The sequence below is a fragment of the Jaculus jaculus genome, chromosome 1, assembly GCF_020740685.1.
Source record: "Jaculus jaculus isolate mJacJac1 chromosome 1, mJacJac1.mat.Y.cur, whole genome shotgun sequence".
Taxonomy (NCBI): Eukaryota; Metazoa; Chordata; class Mammalia; order Rodentia; family Dipodidae; genus Jaculus; species Jaculus jaculus.
The window spans coordinates 38,248,276-38,273,131 of NC_059102.1; the positions used below are offsets into that span (position 1 = coordinate 38,248,276).

At 47.9% G+C, this 24,856-nt stretch overlaps 2 protein-coding genes across 5 annotated transcripts in view; one reads left to right on the forward strand and one right to left on the reverse strand.

Annotated features, from left to right (window-relative positions):
- The first annotated feature begins 1,708 nt into the window (after positions 1-1,708).
- Avpi1 (arginine vasopressin induced 1) lies at positions 1,709-12,981 on the forward strand. 4 transcript variants are annotated; one of them, XM_045142108.1, is made up of 5 exons: positions 1,710-1,892; positions 5,393-5,502; positions 8,211-8,328; positions 11,253-11,549; positions 12,389-12,981. In XM_045142108.1, the coding sequence occupies exons 4-5, from the start codon at positions 11,263-11,265 to the stop codon at positions 12,546-12,548; spliced, it is 447 nt and encodes a 148-aa protein (XP_044998043.1). In that variant the 5' UTR covers positions 1,710-1,892; positions 5,393-5,502; positions 8,211-8,328; positions 11,253-11,262; the 3' UTR covers positions 12,549-12,981. The 4 variants fall into 4 exon arrangements, with proteins under 4 accessions (XP_044998044.1, XP_044998043.1, XP_044998042.1 ...); XM_045142109.1 differs by lacking the exon at positions 5,393-5,502 and having other exon boundaries at positions 1,709-1,892; positions 8,211-8,379; XM_045142107.1 differs by lacking the exon at positions 5,393-5,502.
- Positions 12,982-15,237: 2,256 nt separating this feature from the next.
- The window catches only part of Pi4k2a (phosphatidylinositol 4-kinase type 2 alpha), a 53,203-nt gene continuing 43,584 nt past the window's right edge, over positions 15,238-24,856 (reverse strand). The window contains exons 6-9 of the mRNA XM_004669901.2: positions 23,851-23,950; positions 22,906-23,039; positions 22,130-22,189; positions 15,238-17,554 (exon numbers count right to left, since the gene is read on the reverse strand). Of these exons, the coding sequence (XP_004669958.2) occupies positions 17,393-17,554; positions 22,130-22,189; positions 22,906-23,039; positions 23,851-23,950 (456 nt within the window). The 3' untranslated portion in view covers positions 15,238-17,392. The remainder of the gene's footprint in view (positions 17,555-22,129; positions 22,190-22,905; positions 23,040-23,850; positions 23,951-24,856) is intronic.

Consider the following 24,856-nt stretch of genomic DNA (forward strand, 5'->3'; position numbering starts at 1 on the left):
TGAACACTGTAGCAGAGGTCTGTAATCCTAGCAGGACTATGGCAAGATGGAAGGCTAAGACAGGAGACTAGCCAGGAAGCTTGAGGACCAGCTAGCCTGGCAAAAGCAACAATGAACAATGAGAGATCCTACCTTGAACAAGGTATAAGGTAATCATTGACATCTGAAGCTGTCCTTTGACCTCCATACTCACTCTGTGCCACATACATGTCTACATTCACATACATGAACACACACATGTGCAGAGGCTGATGGAGCTGGGCCTGGTGAGGGTGCATGTCTGTAATCCCAGCACTCAGGAGACTGGGGCAGGGAGAATGGCAACTTCAGGCCAGCCAGAACTACAGTGACCCTACCAAATAAGTAAATAAAGGACTAGGGATGTGCTCAGGGGAGAGCACTTGCATGCCAGAGGACATGGGTTCAATCCCCAGTACTGGAAAAATGAAAGGTCTAATGGATCCCCTGCAGTCAATTCTGTCCTCTCCAACCTGAGTTCCATGCTGCAACTGGTGTGGGCTTCTAAAACCACCAGGAGAAAGTAGGCTAACACTTGTACTGACTGGTATTACTGGTACTGTAGAATGCCTATTAACAGGCACGTGATCATGTCGTCTCCAGAGTCAAATCCAAACTTCATTGCCTGGTTATCAGCCTTCTGCTTCCCTCCACTGTTACCTTGCTAGGGACACTCCAGGCCTGTTTCATCTCTCTCAGCCAAGCTCTGTCCTGCCCCTTGCCAGAGCTAGCTAGCTAAACAGAGTCCTCCCCTCATCCTTAAACATTCTTCCCAGAATTCTTTCCCAAAACGTTGGCTCCTCCTTCATATCTTGGCTTATGTTACTTCTTCAGCCTTCTAGGACCTCCCAGAGATTCCTCCTCTTGTGCCCTTACAGCAGAACATTAATCACAATTGTAATCACAACTGCATCTTTTAGGTTGCTTAGCGTTAACTCCCTTACGAAGTTGTAAATTTCCAAGGACAGGGGGCTGCCTGTCAAGGAGTCAAAGGATATGTTCTCAATGAACAATGTCCAATCAGTACAAACTTTTGTTTCGTTTTGTTTTTCGAGGTAGGGTCTCGCTCTGAGCCAGGCTGACCTGGAATTCACTATGTAGTCCTAGGGTGGCCTTCGAACTCACGGTGATCCTCCAACCTCTGCCTCCCGAGAGCTGGAATTAAAGGCGTGCGCCACCACACCCCGGCGAGGACAGACTTTTATGTAGTAGGCTCCTTTAGGTAGCTGGCCCAGGAGCTGCACCGCTGACAGAGAAGACCTGAAGCCTCTTCTGGCCGCGGCCGGGACTGCCCCCTCCTCTCTCACGTCTGGAGACAGAACACAGGTGGGCTGGGAGAAGGGCGGTGAGTTTTGGGAGCTGCAGCTTACAAGGACCTACAGCCACAGAACTCGGCGCCGCGGGCTTGGACTCGACCCCAAAACAGCGGCATCTGTCACGTGTACCGGAGCCGCAGGCCCGCCGCCGCGCCCGGGGGCCGGAATGCGGCCCCGCCCGGCGTCCGCGCCAGCAGACCGCGCAGTCCCAGGGCTCTGACGTCAATGGCGGGGGCGCCCCGCGCGAGGCGGCGGCGAGGGGGCGGGGCCGCCGAGGACACGCCCCCTGGCCGCTGATTGGACGCGGGAATCTCCGCAGTGGGTTTCGGAGGCCCGGGGAGGGGCGGGGGCGGGCCCGGGCACGCCCCTCCCTCTCGGCGGCCCCTGATTAGCCCGCGGAGCGTCCGCCTTGCATTTGGGAAGGTTTGTCCCGGACCTCGCGGCGACACGGGTGCCGAGGATTGGCTGTTCCCGGGCTCGGGAGCGCTTTCTCCCGGGGAACCGTGGCTGGGATCCAGGTGATCACCAGAGGCGTTCTGCCCGCCTTGGGCAGCCCAGGTATGTAGGCCAGCGGGCCGGCCTGGCTGGGCGTGGGGAGTGGGCGGACGGGCAGTCGGGGTACCGGCCGGTCGCGCATCCTAGATCCGTTTAGGGGCCTGTGAGCGCCGGGGCCCGACAGTGCTGGGGTTGTCGCCGGGTAGCCTTGGCTAGGAGACCCTCTCCCAAGCTCTCGGCCGACTGATGGTCTCCGCTTGGCCCTTGCGATCACCTTCACGGCTGGAAGCCTGGCTCTGAGTCTGCTCTTCTGAGAAGCCGTAGAGAGGTTGGGGTTGAGTGAGCCTTCCCTGCCTCGTCCCTGCAGTCGGGCACGAAACCTCTCTTAGCTCCTCGTGGGGCAGTGGCGTGCTAAGGGCACTGAGACTGGCTTGGGAGTCCTGTCTTTGGATCGCTCATTGCCTCCAAAACCCACAGACGCAGCTTAACAGGCTCCCAGGGCCTTTTTCTTTCCCCTGAAGACCTTCTCAGCAATCTGGCAGGAACAAAAAATAACCTGGCTTTAGAGTGTAGGCGCTGGGGTCAGACCACTTGGTTCATAGCCCAGCCTTAATCATCTACCAGTCATACGGCATTGAGCAAGTTACTACTTGGTGAGCTTAGCTTTCTTAACTATAAAATGGGTTTAACAATGGTACCTGCTCCAGGAATGGCAGAATGCCACCTTGTGAGGACTAAGTCCCTAGGAAGTGCTCTGTTCTGAGGCAAATCATAAAGCCATGATTTAAAAATGCACAGATGAGGGCTGGAGAGATGGCTTAGTGGTTAAGCGCTTGCCTGTGAAGCCTAAGGACCCCAGTTCGAGGCTCAATTCCCCAGGACCCACGTTAGCCAGATGCACAAGGGGGCGCAAGCGTCTGGAGTTTGTTTGCAGAGGCTAGAAGCCCTGGCGCGCCCATTCTCTCTCTCTATCTCCCTCTTTCTCTCTCTGTCTGTCACTCTCAAACAAAAAAAGTTAAAAAAAAAATGCACAGATGAGCCAGGTGTGGTGGCACATGTGTTTAGTCCCAGCACTTGGGAGGCAGAGGTAGGAGGATTGCCAAGAGTTCGACAGAGTAAATTCCAGGACAGTTTGAGCTAGAGCAAGACCCTACCTCGAAAAACAGGGGAGACGGGGAAGCACAGCTGACTCCATCTACTTTCGAAGGCTCCTCTGGGTGATAATGATTCTATAGTCCTCTTAGTTAACAAGCTTCCCCCGCATCACTCATTCATTCAATATTTCATCTTTCCTGTCTCACCCAGTTAGAACTATAGGTTTTTGAGCTCTTAAAAAGAGTTAATGAGGGCTGAAGAGATGGCTTAGTGGTTAAGGCACTTGCCTGCCAAGCCAGTTCACTAGAACCCGTAAGCCAGATACAATAAGGTGGTGCATGTGTCTGGAGTTCATTTGCAGTGGCTGGAGGCCCTAGTGTGCCCATTCTGTCTCTCTCTGCCTCCCTCCCTCTCTCCCTCTCTCTCTCTCTCTCTCTCTCTCTCTCTCTCTGTCTCTCTCTGTCTCTCTCTGTCTCTCTTTGCTTCTTCCTCTCCCAAATAAATAAAAATAAAATGTTAAGAAAAAGAGTTCATCAGAGCTGGGGGAGGTGGCTCGTTTTTGGGTAAAGTCTTGAAAAATAAGGTGGATCATGATTGAGGAAAGCACCTGACCTGCACACACAAAACACTCATACACTAGTGCATATATAACTCACACTCAGAATAAATAAATGAGGGCTGGAGAAGATGGCTTAGTGGTTAAGGCGTTTACCTGCAAAGCCAAAGAACCCAAGTTTGATTCCCCAGGACTCATGTAAGCCAGATGCGCACATAGAGGCACATGCATCTGGAGTTTGTTTGCAGTGGCTGGAGGACCTGGTACACCCATTCTCTCTCTCTCTCAAATAAATAACTTAAAAATTAAATAAATGAAAAAAATTTTTCAAGATTTTAATGCTGGGTGTGGTGGCACATGTCTTTAATCCCGGCACTCAGGAGGATCACTGTGAGTTCAAGGCCAGCCTGAGACTGCATAGTGAATTCCAGGTCAGCCTGGACTAGAGTGAGACCCTACCTCAAAAAACTAAAAAAAAATTAAAGCTATCCTGTGACCTAGTAGTTTATTTCCAGATAATGTCTGAAAATGGGTCTGGAATAAGAGCCTTGTTTCTTGCTTTACTTCCTAGAGCACAGATTTGGAAAGCCAATGGTATCTGAAGCACATTTAGACGTGGCTTCCTACATAAGGAGCAGTAGGTTTTGGCTATTGTCCAGAGGAATGTCCATGCAGAGTAGCCGGCCAGAGCCACAAGTGTTGACTTGGGCCTCAGGTCAGAGTCTCCAGTTACATTTCTACAGAGATTATTGCCATCACTGAGGTTATTCAAAGGAGACACGCTGAGTAGGAACCAGCCTCCCCGTGTGCTCTGCCTCCGTGTATCCTGCACCTCCTGAGAGGTGACAGGATGCTGAGACGATGGGAAAGCTGTGGGAGCTAGCTTCCTATGCTACTGAGAAGGCTCCCCGTGCACTATCCCTCATGGTGCCCGTCCACTGCTGGGTGAGTCATTGTTTAAATATATTTCTTTGTTAGAACGTCTCAGTTCTTTTATTGCCTGACTCAAGATAAGTTGAACTTTGCCACTTTCAAAATTTGATATTTGCTTTGGGGATTCATTTTTAACCTATTGTGTCGAAATAAAGCATTCTACAATTAGTCCTTTATTCATTTTGTGCACAGGCCCAGGCTTATCTTCTTTGATGTCAGCTCTAAAAGGGCCATTTGTAATTTTTTAATAGCCCTATGGTTTCATTTTCTAGTTTAAAAATGTACCATTGTTCAAGTATACACTGACTTTTCTGGATTAAGTTCTTGTCCAGAAGTAGGGGGAGAGTATCTGTTGAACACATTGAACAAGACAGGAAGTTTCTTCTGATAAAAGTATGCACATTCACTAGTTTTCCATTTAACCCTATCTGGAACCTGGCTATCTTTATTCCCAGCTTTTCTGTACTATCTAAATCTCAATGTAAGACTTTCAAGAAAGAAGGGCCTCCAAATCTGGATATGGCAAGGCCTCCCAAGGTTCACAGAGGGCTTGGCAAGCTTGGATGGTAAACTCCCCAGTGGTTTCTTCGTTTATTTTTATTTATTTGAAAGGGACAGAGAGAGAGAGAGAGAGAGAGGGGGGGGGGGGAGGGAGGGAGAGCATGGGCGCACCAGGGCCTCCAGCCACTGCAAACGAACTCCAGATGCATGCGCCCCCTTGTGCATTGGGCTAACGTGGGTCCTGGGGAATCGAGCCTCGAACCGGGGTCCTTAGGCTTCACAGGCAAGCACTTAACTGCTAGGCCATCTATCTCTCCAGCCCCCCAGTGGTTTCTTGCTACATCTGTACCTCAGGCTGGCTGGAGGTTGGCAGGTCTACACCTTGCAGCTCTGCAGAAGTTGCTGGGACTATGAGCCATCAGAACCCCAGCTATTTCCTCCCCAAACAGCGGCTGCTACTTTTCCATCCTTTCCCCAGGCGTGGGTGAGGTTGCTGAGCCTGAAAGGAGGGGACGGATCACCCCTTCTCCTAACACTCTGGACTGGCCTAGGAGTCTCCCTCAGGCTCAATCACTGAGGTGCTTTAAGGTCAGTTCTGACTTCTACCAGAACCTGATCCCTCCACTCACAGGCCTTCAGGGGAGAGTGGAGAGGGAGGAGAAAGGGTGGAGAAGTTGGCTGGCACCTATAGCCAGACCTGTCCACACGTGTGGCTCCTAGTAAAAAGGAAGCAACAGGTAGTACTATCCTTTGGTCCTTGGGGTGCAGGCCAGGCCTTGTCATATGAAATCACTAACCAACATAAATGCATGAATACACTCCCCTCCCAGAGTCAACCTGCTCTTAGAGAAGGAGACTGGCTCATAGAGGTGATTGATATGAATTGCCTCAGCCTCAGCCAGTAAGTTGGCAGAACCAGGCTAGAGCTCCCAAGTCTTCCGACTCTGAGCTGGGCTGGGTTGTGACTTTAGTGTTCCTCTGAGGGATGTGGAGACTTTCCTCTGAAGATAGCCGTTGGGTCAAGGTTGGGGAAGCTGTCTGTGTTAAACAGCCTTGACGTGAGTGTGTGAGTAGAGTCAAGTATGACTCCACCCTGTGGGATAATTCCTGCTTTTTTTTTTTTTTTTTTTAAATTTGAGAGAGGAAAAGAGGCAGACAGAGTGTGTGTGTGTGTGTGTGTGTGTGTGAATGGGCGCACCAGGGCTTCCAGCTACTGCAAGTGAACTCCAGCTGCATACACCACCTTGTGCATCTGGCTTACATGGGTACTGGGGACTCGAACCAAGGTCCTTTGGCTTTGCAGGCAAGTGCCTTAACTGCTAAGCCATCTCCCCAGCCCTGCTCTTTTTCTTTTTTTAAATGTTTGAGAGAGAAAGAAGCAGATAGAGACTGGTGTGCCAGGTACTCTAGCCATTGCAAATAACTCCAGACGCATGCACCACATTGTGCATCTGGCTTATGTGGGTACTGGGGAATTGAACCTTAACTGCTAAGCCATCTCTCCATCCCTACTCTGCTTTTTGTTGGCGAGGTTCCCCTTTGTGAATTCTGTGACAACAGGGAAGCGCTCATGGAAATGTGAGGAAGTAGGCTGTAAGCTGTTTTGCTGGGATGGTGGGTGGGTGGTTCTGTGGTTTAAAGGACATAGTCAGAGGACAGCTTGGGCCCCAGCCACTGCTTCCCCTGTCTCCTGTCTCTCTGCAGTGGGATGGCAATAATAGTACCTACTTCCTAGGACTATTTTGAGGACTAAATGATGTCACCCACATCTCCCCATGACAGACCCATGTTTACCTTTTCTCACCAGCCTGAAAGTAGGCCTTGGCCACTGTTGCCATCTGCTTGCAGCATGTATACGCACTAGCTTTGGGAGCTTTTAACCGGATTCCCATAATAGTGCCTACGACAGAATTTATAATTCCCATTTTTCCAGGTAAATTGTACAGTTTTTATGAATTAATCTATCTAGATGTCTTCTCTAGGTTTATTTTGGATATTGAGTCTTTTGAAGAGTGTGGTTCTGAGGATAGAAACTGGGATAGTGTGAGTGTGGAAACTTGTGGAACAAAGTGATGAGGTGGAGGCGAGTCCAGGGCAAGGGAGGGGGAAATAGTTCTGGGAGTCAGAATTGGGTGGAGAGATGACTCAAATGAGGAACAAGAAAGCACACTCCAGGTGAGAGCTGCTGCAAGGGGTTGAGGAAGCTGGAAATGCTTGGAGTTACACGGTTCTGCACTCTGCCCTGTTCACAGCAAATATGTTTATGTTTTTTTTTCTTTTTTTTAAATTTTTATTAGCATTTTCCATGATTATAAAAAAAATCCCATGGTAATTCCCTCCCTCCCCCCATGTTTTTCTTTAAATATATCTATTTATTTATTTATTTATTTATTAAAAGCTTTTTTATTTTATTTTATTTATTTATTTGAGAGTGACAGACACAGAGAGAAAGACAGATAGAGGGAGAGAGAATGGCCGTGCCAGGGCTTCCAGCCTCTGCAAACGAACTCCAGACGTGTGTGCCCCCTTGTGCATCTGGCTAACGTGGGACCTGGGGAACCGAGCCTCGAACCGGGGTCCTTAGGCTTCACAGGCAAGCACTTAACCGCTAAGCCATCTCACCAGCCCTAAATATATCTATTTTAAAATCATTTTATTTGCAAGCAGACAGAGAGAATAGGCATGCCAGGGTCTCCAGCTGCTGCAAACGAACTCCATATGCATGCAGCACTTTGTGCATCTGACTTTACATGGGGACTGGGGATTGAACTCGGGTTGTTAGCCCCTGCAGGCATGCACCTTAACTGCTAAGCCATCTCTCCAGCCCTCTTTAAATATATTTTAACTTTCCCCTGACCACCTCCTCCCTGTTATTTTTTGTGGGGTAGGATCTCACTCTAGCCCATGCTGACCTGGAACTCACTCTGTAGCACCAGGCTGGCCTTGAACTTATAGTACATCCTACCACAGCCGCTAGAGTGCTAAGATTTTAAAGCATGTGCCATTATGCCTGGCCAGCTGATTGCCAGCCTCCTCTGTGGATGGCTGTAGGAAGGCCAGCTTAGGAAAAGACCAAGATGTGCCCGGCCCTTGTTTCCTTTGGGGTAGGGGAGGGCACCAGCATGGGTCTGATCACACTGCTTGGAGGAGATGGAGGGTCCACATCACATCCTTGGCCTAGGTACAAATGTGGTGGAGGCTGAAGGGGATGCTTGTATTGATTTAGCTCTTACTGGGTACCTTATATCACCACGCTAGGCTCATTTAATCCTTTGTCATCGCCATTTTCCATTTAGGTAACAAACCCAAGAGATTGAGTAAATTCACTGCCACAGAGCTGGAAAGGTGGCCAAACACAGATGCAAGCCCAGTTCTGTACAGAGCCAGTCTTCGGGTGCTTCCCCACTCTCCCAGGTGTGCTCATTCTCAGCTCTTTTGGGCTGCACTGGAAACAGGGATAAGGTGGTGAGTGTGAAACACCCAGAATTAAGGGAAAGTTTAATAGTCATTTTCTGGATATGATGGGAGGCCTTGACACAAGAGCCTAACTTCTGCTGAACTTTCTGTCAGTCTTGGGCCTTGAGAGCGTGATCATCTTGGCAGGCTCTCCTGCCCCTGCCTGTTTGCTGGGCCGTTTCTCTGTAGATCCTCTGGAATGTTGACTGGATTTGGTGTTTCACACCGTTTGCTAAATTATATGGATTCCTTTCATGTCCAAGTTCTTGAATGATAGGTGGGATAATGTTTCAATTTTATAAGCTGAGAAAATCAATGTACAGGTTGAACATCTCTCACCTACAATCTGGAATGCTCCAGAAGTCCAAAACTTTTTGAGTGATGACACAGTGCCACAAATGGAAAATTCCACACCATGAAACTTTATTGCATGTACCATCTTATTTAAAATATATAAAATCACCCTTAGGCTGTATAGAAAGGTTTATATGAAACTAATGAATTATATGTTTCAATTTGGCTTCTGTCCCCAAAATACCTTATCATATATCTATATATATTTCAAAAGCTGAAAAGTCCAAAGTCCCAAGCATTTTGGTTGGATACAGTATGTTGCACCTATGAGGAACGCCAAGTACTATTCTAAATGTTCTGTATTCACATCACGCCTACAAAACTGGTACCAGTTCTGGCTGTGGAGGCATACAGGGAGTTGGTAAGGCATGCTTTTCATCAGGGTTGTCCAGTTCCACATTGCCTCCTGCCTGTCTGTGACAGAACTTGGGCCTCTGTGTCAGCCACGTCTGATACTAGTTCTAGTGCCATAGCCGTTGGTGACCTAAGCTCTTCGGTGGGGCGAGAACGCCATCTTCCATGGCTGCTATGCTTACCTACATTTCACTGACGGAAGGATGCGGTGGGGCCCGTTACAGGGCTAGCGCACAACAAACAGGAGCTGTCACTGTTACTGGGCATCCCGGTCCAAATAGATGTGCTGTTTTGTTTTTCAAGATAGGGTCTCACTCTGGCCAGGCTGATCTGGAATTAACTATGTAGTTTCAGGGTGGCCTTGAACTCATGGCAATCCTCCTACCTCTGCCGCCTGAGTGCTGTGATTAAAGGTGTGCACCACCACGCTCAGCTGCATTTTTTTTTTTAAGAGAAGATAGGCTTTTCTTTTTAAATTATTTATCTATTTGAGAGCGACAGACAGACAGAAATGAGGAAGAGGCAGAAGATAAGAGATAGATAGAGAATGGGGAAGCCAGGGCCTCCAGCCACTGCAAATGAACTCCAGATGCATGTCCCCCCTTGTGCATCTGGCTAACATGGGTCCTGGGGAGTCAAGCCTCGAACCGGAGTCTACACGCTTCACAGGCAAGTGCTTAATTGCTAAGCCATCTCTCCAGCCTGCATTCTTTATTTAAAAGTATTTTTTAGGGCTGAAGAGATGGCTTAGTAGTTTAGGTGTTTGCCTGCAAAGCCAAAGGACCCAGGTTCAATTCCCCAGGGCCCACGTTAGCCAGATGCACAAGGGGGCACATAAGTCTGGAATTCATTTGCAGTGGCTAGAGGCCCTGGTGCGCCCATTCTCTCTCCCCCCCCAACTTTCTCTGTTAAAACAAATAAAAATATTTTTAAAAGAGAATTTCTATGAGTTTGAGGCCACCCAGAGAACTATATAGTGAATTCCAGGTTATCCTGGGCTACATTAAAAAAATACTTTTCGGGCTGGAGAGATGGCTTAGCGGTTAAGCGCTTGAATGTGAAGCCTAAGGACCCCAGTTCGAGGCTCGGTTCCCCAGGTCCCACGTTAGCCAGATGCACAAGGGGGCACACGTGTCTGGAGTTCATTTGCAGAGGCTGGAGGCCCTGGCGCGCCCATTCTCTCTCTCTCCCTCTATCTGTCTTTCTCTCTGTGTCTGTCACTCTCAAATAAATAAATAAAATTAAAAAAAAATACTTTTTTTTTTTTGAGAGGGAGACAGAGAGGGAGCTAAACAGGAGTAGGGGTACATGAGGGCCTCCTGCCACGGCAGTGAATTCCAGATGCGTGTGACACTTTGTAATATCTGGCTTTACATGCGTACTGGGGAAACAAACCCAGGCTATCAGGCTTTGCAAGTAAGCACTTTTAACTGCTAAGCCATGCCTCCAGCATTCTTACACATGGCTTTGTAACCATGGCAAGTCTTCTGTTTTTTTTTTATTTATTTAATTTATTTATTTTGGTTTTTCTATGTAGGGTCTCACTTTGGCCCTGGCTGACCTGTAATTAACTATATGGTTTCAGGGTAGCCTCAAACTCATGGCAATCCCCCTACCTCTGCCTCCTGAGTGCGCCATTACTCCAGGCCATGGTAAATCATCTAACCTGAGTGGCACTTCATCTGTAAAATGGAGGTGAAAAGGAATTCTTAACTTCATACCAGCTTCTGTGAATCAGAACAAAATACAGATGTCTGACACAAGCACTTAAAAGTTTGTCTTGGGCTGGAGAGATGGCTTAGTGGTTAAGGCACTCGCCTGCAAAGCCTAAGGACCCAGGTTCAATTCCCCAGAACCCTTGTAAGCCAGATGCACAAAGTGGCACATGCTTCTGGAGTTCATCTGCAGTAGCTGGAGGCCCTGGTGCCCATTCTCTATGTCTGTCTCTCTTCTCTGTATCTCTCTTACAAATAAATGGAGATGTGTGTATATATACTTGCCTTGGTACCATTTCTTCTAGGTGACCTGGGGAACTAGCATGATTTTAAGGCAAGACAGTGCAATCAGAATACTGAAAAATGGAACCACCAAGAGGCCCTGTGTTAGTCAAAAACCTAGCTTTGGGATGGGCTTGTTGAGTGCTTATGTTTTTTTTCTACTGCTTCCATCCTCAGAGCACCCGTGATGGGGACTCCAGCCTCTGTGGTCAGTGAGCCACCACTGTGGCAGGCCCCTACTGAGGCCCGAGGCCGCAAGCAAGCTTCAGCCAACATCTTCCAGGACGCTGAGCTACTGCAAATTCAGGGCCTGTTCCAGCGCAGTGGAGACCAGCTGGCTGAGGAGCGGGCCCAGATCATCTGGGAGTGCGCAGGAGACCACCGTGTGGCAGAGGCCCTGAGGAGGCTGCGCAGGAAGAGGCCCCCAAGGCAGAAAGCCTTGGGCCACTCACTGCACCACTGCAGTGGGCCCAGGTGGGTCCCTGGGGACTGACAGACCGAGACTGGAAGGGAAAGTAGGGATGACTGTTCCACCGCTCCGGGCTGTGATGTAGAGCTACTGACTGGGCCTTGCTGTAAAATGCCAAGGTTGTTGGAAAGACTATATGGTACCACCATCTGGTTGGCATTTAAAAGTCTACTATATATTGAGTCACATGCCCCTGTCATTCCCGTGTGAAGTGGTGGTCATAGGAGCATCACATTTCAGTGATTCTTGGTTAGATAGGAGGAAGTACTATATGGAAGGGAAAAATCCTCTCTACAAATGGCCTAGGTATGTACTGTTGAGCCCCATGGTTCTAAGTTGGAGAGACTTTTTATCTTGAGATAGCACCTCTTGCAATCTTCCTTGCTCATCTACCTCTTTGCCTAAGTCACTGCCAGTCCAAGAACAGTGAGACCCAGCCTAACCATATGGCCTAAACCCATGCAGGGTTTCCCTCTAGGCTCCTCCCTCCACAGTCAGAACATCAGAGCAGGGTAGATCCTCAGGTATGGGATGGCAAGTCATTAAGTTCAGCTCATCAGTAGCTAGGGACTGAAACACTGATGTCCTGCATGCTTGACTTAGTGTATGCCATCAATGTAAGATGAGGAAAGTAGAATGCCCACCCTCTGATCCAGTTCAGACCCCTCTGATCCAGTCCAGGCCCCTTTACAGCAGGAAATATGGAAAGCTTTACCTAGGCATACATTCTAAAGCCCAGAGCTCTAGTCTCACCTGGCCCTGAGCAGTCAGTCCACTGTGATGAAACTCCATATCTCCGTTCTATTCTTGATGTTGGCTTACGGTGTACACTTGTTCCCTGCAGAGTCCCAGAGCCTGATTCTACACTGGCTGACCAAAAGAGCAGTGCCACTGAAACCGCCTCCAGCGAGCAGTTTGAGAACTCCCAGAGGACAAGTGCCAGGGTCCGCCGAAACTGGAATAAGCCAGGCCCCACAGGCTACCTCCACCAGATCAGACACTGATCTGTGAAAGGGCCAGGAATCAAAAGTATTCTCCCCAGGAAACACAGGCACTTTTTTGCAAAGGGCCTGGGGAAGATATAAAAAGGAGACCTGAGGCAGGCCCCTGGGTTAATGAAGGCTGCACACAGCCAGCCTGCTCTATTACAAACAAGATTGGGGCACCCACTAGACCCTTGCACCATGTGGGACCTGTTCTCTCAGATGAGGTAATACTGAGGCTTTTAGCCTCAGTGCTTCCCAACCTAACACTGCAACTGGGTTGCATGACATTCTCCTGGAGGCCAAGTAACAGGCACTCGGATGTAGCATCTCAGAACTTCTGCCGCTAATAGCTTCTGTCACCACTGTCCAGCAAGTTGTCTTGTGCCTCACATCAGGCCACCAGTACAGGGAAAGAATCGTTTTAAGTGGCAAATAAAAACACTTGCATCAAGAACTGCGTCAGTCTGTCACTGAGGGGAGAATCCCAAAACTGGAGACTCTGGAAATCTGATGGGGAGGAAAAGGGGTTCCCCTGGAAGGTGAAGTTAGCACTGGCCTCTTCTCTGTCTCAGCCCCAAAGCCCTGGAGCCCCAACAAGATCCCTACGCAAGAGCAAACAAGGGGAAGGCTGTTCAGTCATTCCTACACAATGGGCACAGGGTCCTTGGCTGAGTCTGCAGTCAAAGTAGTGTAAGTCAACTTTTCAGAGAGCATCATCCTTCAGGACTGACCATCCCAAGGCAGAGGAGGTGAGGTGGCTAGGCCAGACACATCTGCACTACACTGCCCCGGAAGCCTGGAGGTGAGGGTACTTTCCCTACTATTCTGGTTCCACCTTAATGTAGCTCAGTTGGTAGGGTGTCTGCAGCTGTGTCCAGTCCTTGGCACGACATAAACTGGGTGTGGTGGCACATGCCTATAATCCCCACACTTGAGATATACAGGCCGGAGGATCAAGAGCTCAAGATCATCCTTGGCTCCATAGTGAGTCTGAGGCTAATGTGGGCTTTTGTTTTGTTTTGTTTTGTTTTGTTTTGAGGTAGGGTCTCACTCTAGTCCAGGCTGACCTGGAATTCACTATGGAGTCTTAGGGTGGCCTCGAACTCATGGCGATCATCCTACTACCTCTGCCTCCTGAGTGCTGGGATTAGAGTGTGCCACCACGCCTGGTTATGAGGTGCTATCTTTAAAAAAAAAAAAAAAATGCAGACTGTGTTCTTGCCACCTCCCCTGGCTACCTTCTTGATTATCCATCATTCAGAGCCAGAGTTCAGAAACAGGGTAGGAATGCCCTCTGGTGGCCAGTAGGTAAAGCCATCTTCACCCTTAAGTGTACATCTCTGACCCCTCAAGCCCTTGGGGCTAGATAACTTTGGGATACAGAATTTGGTTTTTAGGAAAGAGCCAGGGCAAATACTATAGCATCCTTACTAGGGAATCTCAACAGATGAGCATTTCTGCAACAAGTATCCATCCCAAGGCAGATATGGACGATTAAAGCCAGTGCCTCATCAACATCAGCCCAGGCTCACTGGGGGTTTGAGATGAGTTATGGAAGCACTTTTAGCTTTCAGAGCATTTGGGACTTTGGAAATAGCCTCAGGAGCCATGTCTCTGCAAGTTTATGCAAGCATTTCTCTGTACTTAAAAACTTCCAGAGCCGGTTGTGGTGGTGCATGCCTTTAATCCCAGCTCTCGGGAGGCTGAGGTAGGAGGATTGAGGCCACCCTGAGACTATATAGTGAATTCCAAGTCAGCCTGGGCTAGAATGGGACCCACCCTCAAAAAACAAACAAAAAAAAAATCACTTAAACCAAAACCCTGCATTCTAAGGCTGGAGAGATGGTTTAGCAGTTAAGGCACTTGCCTGCAAAGCCTAAGGAGCCATATTTGACTCCCCAGACCACGTGAGCCAGATGCCAAGGTGATGCATGCACAAAGCTGCACGTGCACACTAGGGGCACACGCCTGGAGTTCAACTGCAGTGGCTGGAGACCCTGGTGTGCCAATTCTCTTGCTTGCTCTCTCTCAAAAAATAAAAAATAAAAAAAATAAAAACCAACAACTGCATGCTAGGCCTAGAGAGATGACTTAGTGGTTAAGGCGCTTGCCTGCGAAGCCTAAGGACCCATGTTCAATTCACCAAACCCCACATAATCCAGATGCATAGGTGTCTGGAATTTGTGTGTAGTGGGTGCCCTGGTGCATCCATTCTCTGGTAAATAAATTTTTTTTTTTTTTTTTTTTTTTTTTTGAGGTAGAGTCTCACTCTAGCTCAGGCTGACCTGGAATTCACTATGTAGTCTCAGGGTGGCCTTGAGCTCACAATGATCCTCCTATCTCTGCCTCCCGAGTGCTGGGATTAAAGGCATGCGCCACCATGCCCAGCTAAAAATATTTTTTAAAAAACTGCCTTTTGGGCTTCAGGGATGGCTTAGCAGTTAAGACATTTGCCTGCAAAGCCGAAGGACCCAGGTTTGATTCTCCAGGACCCACATTAGCCAGATGCACAAGGAGGTGCACACGTCTGGAGTTTGTTTGCAGTGGCTGGAGGCCCTGGCGCACCCATTCTCTCTCTCTCTCTCCCTCTTTCTCTGTCAACTAAATAAACAGGAAGAGATTTCTTTAAAAAACCAAACCAAAACAAACCAAACAAAACTGCCTTCTATCTTGTTTTCCTTCCCCCAAAGAACACTGGACAAGGAAGTCAGAATTGGATTTGTTATTCATACATTTGCATTGATTTAAATACATTACATACAGTTTCTACAGTGCATTGTAAGAACAGGGGCAGCAGCACTCTCAAAGCCCGGCCTCCACTCCCAGACATGAGGGAGGGACGGGCCTAAGGCTAGAAGAGAGCAGCTGTGCTGGAAGTGCCACCTAGAAGCCTGTGCTGGCACTCTGGGTCCCTGGCTCTCCTGAAGTCCACATTCAAGGCAATCTGAGTGCAGGCGTCAAGGGAGAGAGGAAACAGGCCAAGGAAGGATGCCTGCACTTGTGCCCACCAGGCTTGGCCTGACTCTTACATGGGATCCATCTTCCTCCTGGCTGCAGAACTAATCTGGAGCAGGACAGTGCCCGTGAGGCTGCCGACACCCCAGTCTCCTCTTCAGACACCGGCTCTCCTCGGCCACTGGGTTGGTGTGAGTGTGTCTGGGAAGAGCTACACACACATGAGCCCCTGCTGGGTCCGGAGGTCAGGGGCAGGTATTCTCCCAAACATGGTTCTGCAAGCCAGAGTTGGGTGGGCTGGATGGGATTGTCAGGGTGAGGCAGGCAGGGGAGCCTTTGTCCATAGGGCATGCATATCCAGCGCTCAGAGACCTCTTGTCAGCTGGATGGAAGCCCCTAACAAGCTGCTCCTGGGGCAAGAATGGACGGGGAACAGCCTGGCCCAGCTGGAGGGAGGGCTGCTCTACCTCCTGGTCAGTGGGAGCTGGCAGGAGACAGCCAGCCATGGTCCTCACTCCCCTTCTTTGGCTTTTTCAAACCTTCAAGACAATTTCTTTCAAAGGCTGATTGACCAATCGCAGGGTGGGAGAAACCTCCAGAGTCCGTAGCACAGGAATGCAGCTGCCCCTCAACCACAGGTGGCACCCTTTTTACTTCCTCCTGAGGACAAATCTTTGCTTTGGTGTAAAAAGGGCTCAAACTCCTACCAAGGGGCCCAACTAGGGCAGAAGACACATAGAAGCAAGAAGATACACAACGAGCTGGGCAGGCACCGTGGGACAGTTTGAAGTTATCTCCTTTGGGTCCTGCCTTCCTCGAGAAGCCACGGAGAAACCAGACCAAGACAAGACAGTAGGGAACACTGCCTGTTAGGAGGCAGAACTCAAGACCTGTTGCTTCCAGAAGCAGCAGCAGAACACAACATCCAAGACCGAATATCCTGGACTCATAAGTTAACTCACCCCAGAATCCTTACAGAGACCCACTCTAGAACCTAAACTGAACTCCTAAAAGAGTTGGGTGGAAAATTACTTAAAACAACAGAAACCAATTAGAGGAGGACTGGACCTAAGGACCCACAAACAAGGCTGGGACCGGGTGCCCCACAGACCAATTCCCAGTTTCCAGCATGCACTTAAGCCGTAAGGATCACTTTTACATGCTGACCACTCACTTCCTGTGAGAAGAGAACAGCTAAGTCTGGCCTCTCCTGCCTCTGCCAAGTGCCATGCAAGCTACAGCAGGGTGGGGAGCAGAGGCTCTGTAGACCACGTGCAGAGCAGACGCCGGCTCGCTGCAACAGGAAGCCAGCGCTGCACTGGTGGCAAGAGAGAAGGAAAGATTTGGCAAAACCCAAAAGGAAAGGTATGGCTTCTGTCTCTCCCACCACTGAGAGCCACCAATGGCCCCCTGACACAGCCTTGGTTCATGGGAGGAAGCCAGGCATGGGGAGGTCTGGGCCCAAGTTAAATTTCGGTCTGGATTAAAGGATTCCGCCAAGAGAGGACCTGAGCTCTACTACAAGCATGGAAGTCTGTGTTGGTTGTTATTGGGGGATTTGTTGTTGTTTTCTTTTCCTTTCTTTCTGATGCAGAATAAAATAGGGAATGGCAACAGAGCAGGACTGTCGGGGAGATGGGGCTTTTCTAACCTGCCACCAGAAGATGCTGGAAGGGAGTTGATCTTCTGCACCCCTGACTCCCAGCCTCAACACTCTCAGGGGCCCAGAAGCACTCTTGACCCTGACTGTGCTTCTCCTTGTGGGTGGGAAAGCCCTGAGGGAGATGGCAAGCAGAGGGAAGGCTCTGAAAGATGCTGCTGTCCAGCTTTGCAGACTTCCCTGCATCCAGGTCCCCAGGCCTCCTGCTAGACATCTCCCACTGGATTGCTTCTGTCTGCCTCTAGGGCTACCACCACGAAAAGAAGGGCTTCCGACTCTGAAAGCTCTGTGTGTAGGACTCGCTAGAAGACCGCTGATGGGAACGGGCCGTCTCGACAATCACAGGTGGCATCTGGACGAGGTGCAGAGGACTCTTGTTATCTTTCAAGGCCTGGGTCAGATTTAGGATCTGCAGTGAGAACAAGGAGAGGGTTGAAGGACAGGCCTGCCTCTGTAGAGAGGCCAGCAGAGTGAGCCCTCCTACATTTTTTTTTTTCTAGTTTCTCAAGGTAGGGTCTTACTCTAGCCCAGGCTGACCTGGAATTCACTGTGTAGTCTCAGGGTGGCTTTACATTCATGGGGCTCCTCCTACCTCTGCCTCCCTAGTGCTGGGATTAAAGGTGTGCACCACCACACCTGGCTAATTTTTTTTTTTGGATTTTTTAAAATTTATTTATTTATTTATTAAATTTTTATTAACATTTTCCATGATTATAAAATATATCCCACAGTAATTCCCTCCCTCCCCACCCCCACACTTTCCCATTTGAAATTCCATTCTCCATCATATTACCTCCCCATTACAATCATTGTAATTACATATATACAATATCAACCTATTAAGTATCCTCCTCCCTTCCTTTCTCTACCCTTTATGTCTCCTTTTTAACTTACTGGCCTCTGCTACTAAGTATTTTCATTCTCACGCAGAAGCCCAATCATCTGTAGCTAGGCCTGGCTAAATTTTTTAAAGTAGAAAATATCATAGAAGCTTATTTATGAAAGTAGGAACACAGTAGCAATAAATGGAAAATGGAAGTAATCTCTCTACTCATTTTAAAAATGAGGAACTAGGGAGATGACTCCATGGGTAACAGCGCTTGCTGCACAAGCATGAAGACCTGAATCTGATCTGAACTTCAGCCTGAAACCAACTGAGTTCTATTCCCTAGCACCCACGTAAATGTATGGGTGTGGCTATGCACATGTGTTACCCCAGTCCTGTGTAGAGCAGAGACCAAAGTCTCTGGGACTTGCGAAAACAGCAAGCTCCAGAATGTAAGATTCCATCTCAATGAAACATGTGGATGAGCGATGGAGGGGAAGACACCTGATGTTGTCCTCTGGCCTCTACACATACATGCATAGGGCATACACACCTGTGTACACACACCCACCCACACACAATGTACGTACAAGCACATGCAAAAAAACAAACAAGCAAGCAAACACAGATTCTATCCTGCCTCTCATTTTTTGAGTAGGGATAGGAGCAGGAGAGATGGCTCAGCAGTTAAAGGCACTTTGTAAAACTGCTGGCCCAGGTGGGATTCCCCAGGACCCAGGTAAAGCCAGACATACAAAGTGGTCCCTGCATCTGGAGTTCATTTGCTGTGGCAAGAGGCCCTGGTGCATCTATGGTCTCTCTCCCTCTCTGTTCACAAACAAACAAATTTTTAAAAAGATAAAGTGATAGTAGGAGTGAACCCAAGGCCTTGAGCATACTAACCATGCTTTAGCACTGAGCTATGTCCCCAGGTTTTTTCCTTGTCCTTGTTGTTCTTGAGATGTTTTCAGTAAGCAACCCATGCTGGCCTTCCATTCATCCTCCTACCTCAACCTCATGAAGGCTGGGATTATAGCACGGGCCAACACACCTGACTCTATGATTTGAAGGGTGAGTTGTCCAAGTGTGCATGAGTAAGCAAACGTCTTGATTCTCCAAGAGTCAGGAGATGAGACAGTCTGCTGTTTTGCTATTTGCCATGACACAGCCTACCCTATAATCATCTTCCTGCAGCCTCATCACCCAGTCCATAAAGTTTCAAAGCAAGTGACGCAAGGTAAGTCTACCTCTCCACTGAATTCCTTAAATGTTTCTCCTCTGCTGCCTTTTGTCAGAACACACATTAGGTCTGCCTTTTGTGTATAGTCAAAATACAATTCCTATTCTCAGATCAATGCTTCCTTTGCTTATATTATAGCCTGGTACTTTTTCTGCCAACAGTTGTTAAGATGTCAAAAATCCCTTTGAAGACATCGAAAACACAAAGATAGAAAGGTAAAATTTTTTTCTCCACTCTCATCTTTTTTTTTTTTTTTTTTTTTTTTTGGCTTTTCAAGGTAGGATTTTACTCTAGCCCAGGCTGACCTGGAATTCACTATGTAGTCTCAGGGTGGCCTCGAACTAAGGTGATCCTACTACCTCTGCCTCTCAAGTGCTGGGATTAAAGGTGTATGACACCATGCTGGCTTTCTCCCCTATCTTTTGCCACCCTATATAAAGTTCTTAGTTGAGTATAATGGAAAGAAGGTCACTATGGTATTTAGAAGGGATTGGATATTGTCCCCTTTCATCTAACAGCAGTTAGAGTGTTTTCTCATAAGAGGGGGGAATGACAGGGAGTACAATTAGGGTGACTAGACCCCTGAAAGTAAAAAAGGAAAGTCTGTTCTTGCTAGAAATCAATGATCATCTGACTTCTTATCTCTTGCCTAGTTCCCTAGACCTGTTTTCCAACAAATAATCAGGACCCCTTCTGGGAGGGAGGCCTTTCTTTCATAGGATTTAAACATTGTGGTTGGTCAAGTTCAGCCCCCAGAACTTGGTGTCAGGGCTAACCTCTTCTTGAGATAGGCCCTAGTCCTAATCAACCAGCTGCTCCTCTGGTTTACCTGAGCCAGAAGACAGCCTACCACTATAACCTTTGCAAAGGGAAGGCAGGCTGTCTGACCACTGGGAAGTTTTTCCCTCAGCTGAGCCTGGGCTGGCCTGGTCCAGGCCCATCTGGGTTGAGCAGAGGGGAAGATCCCCTAGCCCTTACTCTCCACATGGGTTCTTTATCCCCTCCAACTCCCCACATGGCAGGAGCTCCTTGAACTTTCTTTTTTCTCTTTTCTTTCCAGGGTTTTTCCAGGCCCTCCACATGGGATCTCTAGTCACGTGAGTGCCTTTTCTTGACTCTACTTCCCTCAATAAATATAATAATTTAATAATGTAAAAAGAAGGGGGGGCCTCCCCCCCTCTGTCTGTGTCTGTCTGTCGTCTGTCTGTCTGTCTCCCTCTCTCTCTCTCTCTCTCTGTCTCTCTCTCTCTCTCTCTCTCTCTCTCTGTGTGTGTGTGTGTGTGTGTGTGTGTGTGTGTGTGTGTGTGTATGAGAAGGAGGAGAAGGAGAAGGGCTGACTGGGCATGGTGTTGCACACCTTTAGTCCCAGCACTCAGGAGGCACAGGTAGGAGGACTGCTGTGAGTTTGTATGATATGGATAGAAGTATGACTCAATAAGCTTAGAAAGCAAGTAAATTCTTTATGCTGAGTTCACTAACACCACAGTATGCAATGTGGTGTTTAAGGTTCCCAAAAGTTCTGCCAACTTATCAGGGTCCCTATTTTACTTGGGAAAGGCAAAATACTGGTATTCAGATAGCTATTATAATGACAGCTCTTAAAATCTGTGAGCATCCCATTTCAAAGGAAAATGGGCTCATTAAGCCCAAGAGGTACGCTAACCAGGAGACTTTAGGTAAATCACAGGAATAATTGCACAATTATAACTAGGAAAACCGGTTTGTTACAGGATTCAAGAAGCAGCCATACATACTGGGCACATGCTTTCAGTCGTAGCACTTTCGAGGAGGTCTTAGGAAGATCAGTAATTTAAGGTCATTTTTAGCTACACACTGTGTTCAAGGACAGCACAAGACCCTGTCTCAAAAATCCCAAAAGATTGGGAGACAGAGGTAGGAGAATTGCTGAAAATTCAAGGCCACCCTGTGAGACTACAAAGCTAATTCCAGGTCAGTCTGGACCAAAGTGAGACTCTACCTCAAAAACCAAAAAAAAAAAAAAAAAATCCAAAAAGAGCCAGGCATGGTAGCACACACCTTTAATCCCAGCACTCCAGAGGCAGAGATAGGAGGATTGTCATGAGTTTGAGATCATCCTAAGACTACATAGTGAAGACTGTACCTCAAAATATTTTTTTTTAAATCCAAAAAGGTCAAGAAGCTCACTTTTCTATGTACAAAATCGCAGTGATGACAGCAATCACGTGCTGAGTATTTCAATATACCAGGTACTACTCTAACTATGTAAGAATTTACCTCACAACAACCCTAAGAAGCAAGAACATGATAAAATACAGAAATAAAGAAAAGGAGGGCTGGAGAGATGGCTTAGCAGTTAAGGTACTTGCCTGCAAAGCCAAAGGACCCAGGCTTGAGGCTCGATTCCCCAGGACCCACGTACAGCCAGATGCACAAGGTGGCACATGTGTCTGGAGTTCGTTTACAGTGGCTGGAGGCCCTGGTGCGCCCATTCTCTCTATCTGCCTCCCCTCTCAAATAACTAAATAAATTAAAAATTTTTAATTATTTTTAAAATAAATAAGTAGGAGGAAATGGCATCTGAGGAACACCACCCAAGACTGTCCTCTGGCTAACACACACTCATGCACGCATTAAAAGAAAAGAAGAAAATAGAAGTTCTTGCCAGTGTCACAGACCTTGTAATTCATGATGTGATCTGACTCCAGAGCCTAGTTCTTCAAAAGTGACAGCTTCCCTTGAAAAACACAGTGGGCTGGTTGATTTACCATTAACTCAACCAGCAACGAGTCTAGAGGTGGGTGCTTCACCAAGCACTGGACACTTCTGAAGGGGTGGGAGACTATAGGACTAGCTTCCTCTCCTGTGTCTCAAGAAGAGTCACAGACACGTCTGGGAAACTGGGGAGGAGAAGTACTGGGAGCATGGCCCAGGCTTACCTGGCCCCGCATGACAGCAATCTGCTTATGGAATTGGCCCCTGTCAAAACCTGGATCTTTCTGCAAAACAAAGGCAGAAGGAGGGCTGGAGAGATGGCTTAGTCGTTAAGGTGCTTGCCTATGAAGTTTAAGGACCCAGTTTTGAGTCCCCAAGCCAGATGCATAAGGTGACACATGCATCTGGAATTTATGTTTGCAGTGGCTAGAGGTTCTGGGGTACCCATTCTCTCGGTCTCCCTCCCCCCCTCTCTCTAGTAAATAAATATTTTAAAAGAGAGAGAGAGAGAAAGGCAGAAGCAATGTCCCCCAGGAACCCATTTTCTCCCCCCAATTAACAACTTGGGGGGATGGTTAATTGAGTACACTGCAAGGGAGCAGTAGAGTGGGAAGTAACTCAAGTACTTCCTGCCTAACTTTCTAATTTTTAAAGGAAACACACATATTTAAGGATTAGCATGCTAAGAACTTCTCCTGTTACAGACGGGGGGGTGGGGGGGGGTCAGGCAGCATCTCCAACTCCAGAGCTCCACTTGAACACGGGGTTCTGTAGGTACACTACAGCCACATGAAATACAGGACACGCCCACAGGATAGATCATAGCTGCCATTTCTGAATTCAACCATGCAACCCAGGTCCTATCATCCATTAGCCTTTTTCTTCACGCTAACTCAAGTCAGGTATTGGTCATTCCCTCTGGCCTGTGCCATGATCAATTAGAAAAATCTTGAGGCATGCCTCTCTATATGGTAATCAGGCTCAGGTTCTCAGTACCAACCTTGAAGAGTTCATATAGGTCCTCCTCCAAGTCCTTGACAAAGTTAGGGTCTGAAATCTTTGGAAGAATCAGATCTTTGATCTCCTGAGAGAATGGGACTTTTGCCTGAGGCAACCATGCCCAGTAGAAAGGATCTAAAAAGAGGAAAGGCCAAAAGTGAAGCCCAAGTCCCCATGCCATGTATCTTTGTCTTTACCAGGGTCCACTCAAGAGGAGAGTCCCTCTTTCCTGACACACAACTGAAAAAACAAACAACAAGAACACTTTCAAGTGCTATGGACCATAAGGTTCCATGCTTAGTAAATAGAGGAACCAGGATTCAAACCCAGATCTGCCCAATCACAGAGCTCTTTCCAGACGAGACATACCAGGACTTTCCAAGAAGTAAGCCACTGGCACATTCAGGTGATTCTTCTGAAAATGAAGAAAAGTGCTACAGAGAGTGCTAGTAACTCACTACTTGTATTTCTCCACCTTTCCACAAGTTCACAGCTAAAATGGGGTGGGGGTATCAATAAGGAAGAAAGTATACTGACAGTAATTTATCTATAGAGCTGCAAACAATAAATTACAAAATGATGGGCCTTCAGAAAGAAGGCAAAGTGTAAATGTGTCATTGTATTCACTTATTTTGCAGGGCTAGGGATGGAACCAGGGTCCGGGGCACATGGTAGGCAAGCACTCTAGCACTGAGCTACACTCCTAGCCTTATGTGCCTTTAATTTCTAGGCACCAATATGCCATCATGAGAATGAATATGGTCAAAATTATAATAGCTTACGCTACAGAACCACTGTCATGTGCTGGCGGTTATGTTAAAGGTCTGAGCTGCAACACTTCATTCTTTAAACAGTCCTGTCACAGAGGTACTGACTGTTCTCTGCTGCACAGTGGTCAACTGAGAATGAACAAGAGCAGAGCCAGATCAGTGGTCTTGACACTTACATGCTCTCCAGGAGTCCGGATGCTTCAGTGGGAAAGCCAGCCCATTGTCTATGGCAGCCACCTTGATAACAGGCTCCTTCACCACTACCCAGTCTGTGTCCTGCAGAGCAAAAAATTAAATATTAAGAAAGCCCATTTGACTCACCCCCCCCCCACCAAGGTAGGGTCTCAATCTAGCTCAGGCTGTCCTAGAATTCACTATGTAGTCTCAGGGTGGCCTTGAACTCACAACGATCCCCCTTCCCTTTACCTCTCAAGTGCTGGGATTAAAGACATGTACCACCAAGCCCAACCTTGACTCAGGCCTCTTAAGACACCAGTCCTACCCTCTGAGTTGATCTGCATACTTTTCATTTTTTATTTATCTATTTGAGAGCGACAGACCCAGAGAGAAAGGCAGAGAGAAAGAGAGAGAGAATGGGTGCACCACGGCCTCCAGCCACTGCAAACAAACTCCAGATGCATGTGCCCCCTTGTGCATCTGGCTAACGTGGGTCCTGGGGAATTGAGCCTTGAACAGGCTTCACAGGCAGGTGCTTAACCACTAAGCCATCTCTCCAGCCCATCTGGATACTTTTTCTAGACCTGCTTCATGTGTGGCTTGTTCAAAATTCCAAAGTCTCTTTCTCCCTTCATCTTCCCCTTTCCCCCACCTCTTTTTTGAGATGGGGTCGCACTGTGTGGCTCACATTAGCCTCAAACTCATGATCCTCCTGCCTCAAGCTTCCTTGTGTTGGAATCACAGATGTGTACCACCATGCACTACCAGAGTCCCTTTTCTTATCATGGGAAAGAAGAATTTCCCCAGGTCTTGCCATAGCCCTTGGTAAGAAGGATAATGGAATAAAAACAAAACACCACCAAAAATATGTCAACTATGTCATTCTTCCTAGAATGAAGCAGGAAGAATAGAAAACAAAGTTCCCTATCAGCTGATGAGACAGTTAATCTTGTTTGTCAGGTTGATAGGTTTTTTTAAAAAAATATTTTATTTTTATTTATTTGA

Coding starts and splice junctions, on each gene's coding strand:
- Avpi1 (XM_045142109.1), top strand. CDS start 11,263: ATGGGGACTCCAGCCTCTGTGGTCAGTGAGCCACCACTGTGGCAGGCC. Junction 11,550..12,388: donor CACCACTGCAGTGGGCCCAG/GTGGGTCCCTGG, acceptor TGTTCCCTGCAG/AGTCCCAGAGCCTGATTCTA.